This window comes from Maylandia zebra, linkage group LG9 (genome assembly GCF_041146795.1).
Source record: "Maylandia zebra isolate NMK-2024a linkage group LG9, Mzebra_GT3a, whole genome shotgun sequence".
Taxonomy (NCBI): domain Eukaryota; kingdom Metazoa; phylum Chordata; class Actinopteri; order Cichliformes; family Cichlidae; genus Maylandia; species Maylandia zebra.
Window position 1 is genome coordinate 13182887 of NC_135175.1, and position 10049 is coordinate 13192935.

The following is a 10049-nucleotide window of genomic DNA, read 5'->3' on the forward strand; positions in this document are numbered from 1 at the left end:
CACCGATGGTTACTGCAGTGAATTTAATGTTATCCATGATACAGGATATTCAGAAACTGATTATACTCTTTTCACCTGCCGTCTCCTCCAGCTTACGTTGATCAGGTATAGGTTTTTATATAAATTCACTAACATATTAAAAAAATAGCACTGGTGCTTTTTGGTAAAAGTCTTCTTTCTGGGCTGTGCTCACAACTACAGGAGACCCATTATTTCTGCTGGCAGTGATTGTCGGCTCAGCTCGTTGAGCTGCTGTTGGCTCCTGGAGAAAGGGGAGTGCCTAGAGGGACTTACTGATTCCTAGAATTTTATTTGCTTCAGTCTGCTGTTCAGGTTTGAGGTAAAGACTCCACAACAAGCAGTTCAGGTACTCTTTCAAAGACCTAACATCTAAAAAAAAGAAGTTTGCAGAAGAAGCAGTGGAAAGGTCAGACTCTTTTCTGTCTGGCCATGTTCAGCAGGTTAAAGAAGCTGATCGGGGCTCCTGAGCCTCGTCCTGCCCAGGCTGCTGCCGCTCCGCCTTCTGCCCCGGCTCCACCGGCTACGGTAAGAGCTTAAATCTCCCTTTATTTTAATTTGACAAACACTGTGTTCATCCAGTGGACACACCATTCAAATTAAACATTAATCAGGTTCATTGGCTTCTCCAAGCTTGTCAGACTGAGTTGTATTAAAATACACAACAGGAGGTGAAAGCCTCTGAGGCAGCTTGACACTAACATGGACAGGAGCTGTCACTGGTTCTTCAAAACATAGGCTGGTGCTGCACAGGTTGATACTACACTGGCAGGCTAATCACTGCTATTTGTTCTCTTCCCTCTGCCTGTGTTTTAAATTTACAGCAAGAAACGCCGCCAGAAAAGAAAGAAGAAAAAGAAGATCAGCCCACGAAAGAGGAGGAAAAGAAAGAAGAAGAAAAGAAAGAGGAGGAAAAGAAAGAAGAAGAAAAGAAAGAGGAGGAAAAGAAAGAGGAGGAAAAGAAAAAGGAGGAAAAGAAAGAAGAAGAAAAGAAAGAAGAAGAAAAGAAAGAGGAGGAAAAGAAAGAGGAGGAAAAGAAAAAGGAGGAGAAGAAAGAAGAAGAGCCAAAAACAGGTGAGATGCGTGTTTATCTGAGCTGAGTTCCACATTCAGTTACATTGTTATTAGGGTGATGGTCAAGTGGTTTGAAGGGAATGTTTTTTGGTCAGTATGTACCATCGTCCACAGATGTGAGAGGTGTTGGTTCGCTCTGTTATATGTCACACTCTCTGGCCTTGCTGTAGATTCACTAAATGTGTCTTTTAGTGGATTGTTAGACTGTCCATCTGCTCCCTGTTTCTCTGTGAATCACAGACAAAGGGATTGGTGTCATCTGGCTGATCCTGTATCACAAACAGTGAGCACTGTCTTGGGAAAGTTTAGGTTCCCACTGCTGTACTAAAGTAAGCAATAAGAAACAGCCTTCCTTCATGCTGTGGTGATCTTTTCCTCGTGTACCAGTGGTTTAAAATACGAACAGCATCCCTCGGGATATGTAAGAATAGAGGGCTGAATGTCAAATAAGCATGCGGTGCATGATGCTGCTCTGGTTGTTGAACTTTGCACTTGAATTGTTTTTTAAATATCTTTCTACAGTATAGAATCTGAAGGTTTTCAGTGGGGGTTCTGTAACAGTCATAGAAATGAAAAGCTAAAGAATGATGTTATATTTTTCTTCCAGCTCCTGCGCAGGCACCTGCTGCTCCCGCTCCCACTGCTGCTCCTGCCAATCCAGAGGACATTGAAGGGTAAGAATTCATCATGCTTGTACTCCTTTTTCGGCTTATTTAAGGGCATTAGCAATTATTACGTTATTAGTTTTGTAATTACAGCCATTTTTATACATAACCCTCCATCATTAGAATCACAAATGTAATTGGACAATTGACTGGCAAGCAGTTTCATGGCCAGATGAGCTCAGCTCCATTATTTCGTGACAAATTAAGCAGATCAAATATCTGGAGTTAATTAATTAAGTGTTGAGCTTGTATTTGGTAGCTGAACCAGAATGATAGGAAGTGAAAAGTATGGAGAAAGAAAGAAGCAACTCATGTACGGCTAGCAGTGGAACTGGGCTGCTAGTGTTTATTTGCGATGAGGCTGCTGATAGAAGTAGCAGGATGAAGTGTTCAGAGCTATACTCTCTGCACAAATGGATGATGACCCACAGCACACTGCAAAAGACACCCAAGAGCTTCTCAAGGTAAAGAAATGAGCTATTCTTCAACTCCCAAGTGAGTCCCCTGATCTCAACCCAAGCATGCTTTTCAGTTCTTAAATACAAACCTGAATACAGAGAGAGACACAAACAAGCAACAGCTGCCGTAAAAGCAACTCAAGGGCAAAAACAAGGTATTTGACGACATCCAGACCAGTCTTAGAAACAAAACTATTTTAAAATTATGGTTAACTGATTACTTCTAAGCATCTGAAAATGGGAGACTATAGAAAAAATTTGCTGCAACTCCTAAACAGTTAGTGTAATACTTTTGTTAAACCCCCTGAATTACAGATGAAAGTAAATCAAACACATCCTGAGTGTTTTAAAGCTGGTTTCATTCTCCAAACACCCTCTAACATCATGTGCGTGTCTGTTAGTATTCACAGCAACCAGTTGCCTACATTTGAGGCATTTAGGGGCATCTGTAGAACAACCCAGTTTACGCTGTCCCTGTACGGGCACTGCACCAGGACACGTTAACTGTATTAACTGTACTAAGAATAACTTGGCTCTCCTTTAGCTCTGCTGTTTTCATGAACTCTGAGCCGCTTGAGGACAAGAATAGTTACAGGTATATCTAACAGGTATCTAACAGTAAGGACTGATGACTCCACAAAGTCCCCACCCCCTCCCCAATGAGAGAGGTCTCTGGAGACCTTCAACACTTACTTTTCAAGATGTGATAACACTGTGACTTGCAGCATGTGACACATAAAGGAGGAAAGAAGATTAGGAGCTTATAGTGGTATTTGTGACTGAGATTGATCTGCCTGTGTTCTCATGCAAGCTGGAGTTGCTTCAATAGAATTTTAAGGGAATGTTGAGGAAATATATTAATGTCATAGAAATGTAACAAATGCCTGTTTAACAAGTGGAAAAGCAGCGCTGCTGTCGTCTCTCCCGGTGTCTACCTAAAGCTATGAGTTGCGTGTTTTATTCTAATTTATCTGTTTTTAGTGAAGAAGCGCCTCCTCCACCTGTTGTCTACTCCCGCTACACAGACGACACCATCCGATTTTTAGCCAAGAAGTTAAAAGAACGCACAGAGATACTCAAAGAGAAGGCCATAGACCCTTACGCCACATCTCCAGAAGTCACACCACCTGTCAGTAAGTGTGGTCAAAAACAAGCCAGCATGCTTAGAGAGAAAAACAACAACATGCAAACTAATGTCTTAAGTCATCGTATGCTTCTTTTTTTGCCTTTTAGCACCTATTCTGAGAAAGGATGACTACATCCGACTGAAGGAAGAGGAGCGCATAGCCAAGGAAGAAGCAGAAAAGAAGAAGGCGGAGGAAGCGGCCAAAAAGGCAGAAGAGAAGAAGAAAAAAGATGAGGAGAAAAGGTTGGAGGCCGAGAAGAAAGCCGAGGAGGAGAGACTGGCAGAGGAGGCCAAGAAGAAAGAAAGGATCCTCCCACAAATCAGCTGCTCCTGCTTTGACGTCCTCTTCCATCCAGTGGAGGAAAAAATGGATGTCATCTTGGGGACCACCATTGATCCTTTCACAGGTAAGCATCACACCTAAGCTCAATGAATTTTTTGTATTTGCCTTTAAATACTTGACAGACATTTCTGTCATTCTCTCTCCAGATCGTCGGTACATTTCCTGGTTGAGCTTCGTGGCATTGGCGTACAATTACAACGTCTGGTTTTGCTCCGCTAGGCTGGCTTTCCCTTACCACAGTGAAACTGCCAACCGCTACTGGATATTCCTCGACATTCTTAGCGACATTGTAAATATAATAGACATCATTGTTTGGCAGCCTCGCCTTCAGTTTGTCAAAGCTGGAGACATCATTGTAAGTCACAAACCACTCAGTCACATGTACCTGATAACATTTTAATAGTCTAATTGACTTTCGCACTTCTGTTGCTTGCAGAAAGACAGAGCTTTGACTAAGCTACATTATCGAAAATCACATCAATTTAAGGTGAGAACATGTGTCCAGTGGTGTAAAGTAACTAAATACATTTACTTAAGTACTCCAGTTAAGTACAGTTTTGTTCAACAACTGAAAAATAACACAATTAACATAATGTCAGGAATTGTGGTACTTGCTTATTTCAGCAAGATAAAGCCAAACTACACATATTCCAAATCCAAGACTCCATAAATGAGTGCCTTAATGTCCAAAACAACAAGCACTGGCACTGGCATGAAATGAGCATATATTAGAAATAAATAAATAAAATCCTATTTATTAAATGGTTTGAATTAAATTAAACACTTTATAACACTAAAGGCGACTAAAGATGTATTATTTGGTATTACGTTGTAATTAAATGTACCTACAAATATTGACAGGTAGGCACACTAGAACAAGAAAGTTAAAACTAAAGTGTTTGCAGGAAATAAAGAAATGATTGTAGTTTAAGTAAATATAAGTACTGCATAAGCAGTTTTAAGTTGTGTCCAATTTCATGGTAAGTTTTCAGAAAACGTTTTTTCTACATCATACAAACGCTGTAGTTTTTGGGGCGTGGGTCGTATTATAGAGTGGATTAATCTTACCTTTTTACATCTTTATTCAATATTCATTATGTTGCTGTGCACGATCGATGTTCTGTTTTTCACGTGTCCTTTTATCTTACTAATATATGTGTGATAAAGACTGTAAAGTGCTCTTGCAATGTAAGAATGGGAAATGTTCTTTGTTTTTGTGCAATATTACTAAGAAATTACATAATACATAAAAATAACTTACAGAATATTTTATGTCTCCTTTCCAGTAAAATACCTGAAGTCATGCAAAACTTTCTTAAAATGACTCACCAGTACTTACACTTACTTACAATCTAGTTATTTCATTGTTTTCTCTACTCTCTCTTTTTTGCAGACCGTATTATAAAGTGGTACAACATTAAATATATAGATTTGGATAGATGGATAGATGGTGACACTACATTTGTTTTTTATCCACATTTTTGCAGTTAGAAGTTTGCATTGTTATATTTATATTTTTACTGAACCAGTTTTTATTCTTCTTTCATATCTGTGAGCTTTGCAGCAAAATCCAAAGTTTAACAAATGTTTGTATTCTGTTCCGTGTAGACTGATATAATCAGCATCCTCCCCTTGGACCTGCTCTGCCTGTACTTTGAATTCTCCTCGTTTTACCGACTGAACCGCTTCATCAGGGTAGGCAGGAGGATGCTAACTTCTTTTTATTGTACTTTTTTTCCATTACATTTTCTGATAAGTTCCTTTACTTTTCCCCCTGTGTGTTTTAGATTGGTTCCTTCTTTGAGTTCAGTGATCGACTTGAGAGTGTCATGGCCAAAGCTTACATCTGGAGGTGACTGCTCGTGAATCGCATGGTGTCACTGTTTTGTAGCTTTAGCGTCACCATTTCTGTCTTTCTGATACAGAGTTGCCCGCACCACAGGCTACCTGCTCTTCATGCTTCACCTCAACGCCTGTGCTTACTACGTCGCCTCAGTGCACCAGGGTCTTGCCACAACTACATGGGTGTATGACGGGAATGGCACAGCGTATGTACACCAGTTTGGGACCTAAAGTTCTACACTGTACTCTGGAGTTCACCGTGGAACTGCAACATGTCATTTCAAAAGAAAATATTTCATTTTTCCTTTTAATGAAACAATTTAAAACTCAGAGAGAGATGTGTATAAATAATCTCAAACAACAAAAAGCAGAAAGCAGGGGTTCTCTATTTAAAGGAAAGCTTAACAAGGCCAAGTCAAGCTGTGTCTATGTAGCGATGTTGTGACACGGTGAAACAAAAGTTTCATCATTACCAAGAATATTATAACTTGGTGTTTCCAAAACCAAATCTATTTCATTATTTAATGACACATATGCACATGTTTTTTGCTTGCTGGTATGCAGTATGCAGATGAAGATGATTATTTACCGTGCTGCGTGTGCTTGGGGAGATCAGCAGCGCCCTCTGTTGTATCCTAACGTGCACAGCATGCTCCGTGATTTTTGTAAGAGTACCTCCTGAACAAAGACCAGCTCTGCTTTATCCTTTTTTTAAATATTAATTAAGAATTGTGTTTTGGCATTCATCTTAGCTGGGAGCTACAAATCTAAATAATGTCCATTAATTAACTGCAGATTGATTAAACTCTCTGATATTAATAATTATTTTCAGCGGCGCTCCTGAGGACGTTTAACCATACTGATGCTGACAGAGTGACTTGCTCTTGACTTTTTGTTCACTGAGTGACGTCGGCTGACTTACACAGAGTCCTGACTGACATCGCTCACTTTTGAATTCAGTTTAAAGAACTCGTATTGTTCTGTTTTAATACTCCTGTATTTAAAAATGTTTATATTTTATGTTCATCTGTGGTAACGCCGTTCTTTAACCCTTTCATGCATAGTGGTCACTACAGTGGACACAGCTATTCAAAGGCTGTTTTCTTGTATTGGTGTCAGTGTTGATGGTATACTTGCACATAAACATTGGACACTGATGTGTCACTACATACTCTGCCACCCACTGGTCAGCCAGTTGTCCACCTTAGTGGACATGTAAAAAACTACATGTTTAAAAAAAATGAAGTTCAAAAATCTTTTTTTCATACCTAAAGATGAATAAAAATACTTGTGAAAACAATCCTGATTGAAGTTGTTATAATTCATGCATGAAAGGGTTAAAGTTCTTGGCCTGTCTCTTAGGACCATGTTAGAGCTTTACACAGCATAAAGGCGTACCATGCTCCTGTTGATCCCAGTAAACTAAAAGATTTACGACATGCCGTCTGTAGCTGTGGATAACTCCTGTCTTCTCACTCCTGTCCCTGCACAGGTACCTGCGTTGCTACTACTTTGCAGTTCGCAGTCTGATCAACATCGGGGGTTTACCGGAACCTGTAACCACCTTTGAGATTTCCTTTCAGATGGCTAACTTCTTTATTGGTGTCTTTGTGTTCTCGAGTTTGATCGGACAGGTAGGAGGATATTCTTCAATGTTAATATTCCACCTGTTAATATCTATGACTTCTCTGTGACACTTTACATTTCTGCCTTTCTTTCAGATGAGAGATGTCATAGGAGCAGCTACAGCAGCTCAGACATACTTCCGGGCGTCAATGGACGGATGTGTTTCCTACATGAACACCTATACGATCCCCAAGCTAGTCCAGAACAGAGTCCGCACCTGGTACAACTACACCTGGGCAGCTCAGGGAATGCTGGGTGAGAAATGTATACCTCTCAGTTGTGTCCTCACCGGAAGAAGCTGATGAGTTTAAATGGGGAACAGGGAATATTCATCCACACAAATACATTTCTATATAAAAACAAACAAACAAAAGAAAACAAGTCGTGGCCACTGATCCTGGTTCTGCTGGAGATTTCTTCCTGTTAAAAGGAAGCTTTTACTTCCCACTGTCACCAAGGGCTTGCTCATAGGGTGTTTGATTGTTAAGAATTTTCTCTGTATTATTGTGAGGTTTTTACCTTACAATATAAAGCATCTTGAGACAGCAGCTGTTATGATTTGGTGCTATATAACAAAATGCAGCTGAAATGAATTGACGTTACAGCTGAGGTAATGAAAAAGACTCAGCCATTCCTTAAGGATTCAAGCATGACTAATAATGAGCCGCAAAAATGCACAGACTAAAAATCTGGAATGTGCTCACATGGAATCACACTGTCTGTCCTTCTCAGATGAGTCCGAGCTCCTGGACAAGATGCCTCTGGTGATGAGAATTGCCATTGCTGTGGACATCAACCTTGCCACATTCCAGAAGATTGCATTGTTCCAGGTGAGGCTGCTTAAGCTTCAGCGCTCTAGTACCATAGAAAGTGTATTAGAGAAAGGGCGTGTGAGTGGACGGATAATGAACTGTAGTGAAGTGTAATGAAGTTATGCTGGCTGCTTTCAGAGATGAGTAAAGCAAAGCAGAGCTTCTGTGATTCAGTGAAAGTCAGTACTCACTACACTCTGTCCTTCAGGGCTGTGACCAGCAGATGTTAGTGGACATGTTACTGAGGCTCAAGTCAATCATTTATCTACCCGGAGACTTTGTTGTGAAGAAGGTTGGTGCATACATATGTGTATACATGTCTGTAGGTAACGACACGGCTACAAAGTAGCAAGCAACATATTTCTGAACTGTGCTGATCATCATGAAGCAACAAGGTGACCTGAGCTGAGTGTCACTGCGCTGATCTGTCCTCTGCAGGGTGACATCGGTAAAGAGATGTACATCATCAAAAGTGGAGCGGTGCAGGTGGTGGGAGGACCCGACAACAGCATTGTGTTTGTGACGCTGAAGGCCGGCTCCGTGTTTGGGGAAATCAGGCAAGTCTGCAGCATCAGGAAGGACAGCTGATGCTGTGAAACCTTTGTTACGATGATGTCACGTTAACTTTGGGTGGAGATAATCTAAGAAGAAAAAAAAAAAAAATCCTAGCAGTTTTTATCACGTCTTTAATGCTGCTTTTGTGAAGTTGTGTACATTGCGCAGTGGTTGTGTTGCTTTATTTTGGCCATAGTAGTAGGCCATATTGTTTTTTGTCTGCTTATCCAACCACAGTTTACTGCAGTCTGCTAAAGATGGAGGAAACAGGCGCACAGCCAATGTAAAAGCTCACGGCTTCGCTAACCTTTTTGTGCTGGAGAAGAAAGACCTGTTTGATATCCTCGTCCACTACCCGGAGTCTGAGAAGGTGCTGGCCAGGAAGGGCAGGTGAGCCGCTTATTAGTGCTTCAGGAACCGTATTTTCATTCAAATTTAAAAGTATCATATACCCTCCAAACCTCCATCCAAATCATTACGTTAAATGAAATTTAAATATGCATCCTTTTAAGAAATATGTGGTGTTTTTTTTTTTGTCACTGTGAAGGAAACTAGTCAAAGCCAAAGGAGCTGTACCTGCTAAAGGTAATGAGGAGAAGCAGAAAGGACTGGCTCTGTTTGCACCAAAGCCACCAACGCCCAAGCTACTCAGAGCTTTTGCAAATATAAAAAAACTCAAGGTAAACGTGATGTGGGGAAGCGTGTTCTGCTGTAGGCCGTTTAAAAGCACTGATGGCTAAAGTATTTGTGATGTTGGGTCCTGTCATCACTTTGTCTTCTTGTCCACAGAAAATGGAAGAGACGAAATAGGAAGTGGATGTGGAGTGTTATTGAGAGTGTCTTCTACTTTTCTATTGCTACCAAAAGACCCATAATGGAACCGGTCTACAGCGACCAGAAGAGCTGTTGTCATTCAGAGGTTTATGTGACCTGATACTCTTCAGTTCAAACATCTGCTGGAAGCAGCAAAGTGCTATGATTGGAAAGCACTAATAATCTCCCCCACACTCTTTGCAGATTCATCAGTATACACAGAACCGTCTGTAACAGGAGAGGACAACTGTTTGAAATTTGTGTCATGCAAATGATCGACTTTATATGTTAAAAAAAAGAAAAAGGCAAAAATTATCCTCAGTTTCATTATTAGGTGTTCAGGGTGATGCGAAGCTCTTCCATCCCTGACTGGAATTCTCTCTGTGCAAAGAGCACAACCTAGTGGCTGAGTGACCTTTAAACTGTTAACTGAGCTGCTGGACTTGTAGTCTATTTGAATTTTGACCAAGAGGTGTAACCAAGAGTATCAAATATCAATATAGAAATGGTTCTGTTTGTTACTGGGTAGTCTGGGTTTAGCCCCAGTGTTTGTTGGATGTCCAAACATCACTGACACTGTAAATAACCAAAATACCTCTGATATATTGATTAAAGTTGTCTTTCCTCTTGACATGAAATCCAAAAGCATGAGCATTTACTAAACTTTTACTTTTTTTTGTTGTGGAAATATTGCAAAATACAGGATGATCCGTAGGA

General features: G+C 40.5%; 1 protein-coding gene across 1 annotated transcript; it reads left to right on the forward strand.

The window, feature by feature from the left end:
• Positions 1-303: 303 nt before the first annotated feature.
• On the forward strand, positions 304-9943 carry cngb3.1 (cyclic nucleotide gated channel subunit beta 3, tandem duplicate 1). Its single transcript, XM_076888049.1, has 18 exons — positions 304-546; positions 843-1092; positions 1700-1766; positions 3197-3348; positions 3449-3748; positions 3831-4039; positions 4121-4171; positions 5293-5379; positions 5472-5536; positions 5610-5732; positions 7019-7160; positions 7248-7407; positions 7885-7982; positions 8173-8256; positions 8403-8521; positions 8757-8909; positions 9067-9199; positions 9309-9943. Exons 1-18 carry the CDS (start codon positions 451-453, stop codon positions 9327-9329), a joined length of 2310 nt encoding a protein of 769 aa, XP_076744164.1. The 5' UTR covers positions 304-450; the 3' UTR covers positions 9330-9943.
• The last annotated feature ends 106 nt before the right edge of the window (positions 9944-10049 follow it).

What these genes read in the sequence shown, in the direction of transcription:
- cngb3.1 (XM_076888049.1), top strand. Translation starts at nt 451, where the DNA reads ATGTTCAGCAGGTTAAAGAAGCTGATCGGGGCTCCTGAGCCTCGTCCT. An exon ending in GAAAATCACATCAATTTAAG is followed by an intron (nt 4,172 to 5,292) that starts GTGAGAACATGT and finishes TGTTCCGTGTAG; the next exon opens with ACTGATATAATCAGCATCCT. An exon ending in TCTCGAGTTTGATCGGACAG is followed by an intron (nt 7,161 to 7,247) that starts GTAGGAGGATAT and finishes CCTTTCTTTCAG; the next exon opens with ATGAGAGATGTCATAGGAGC.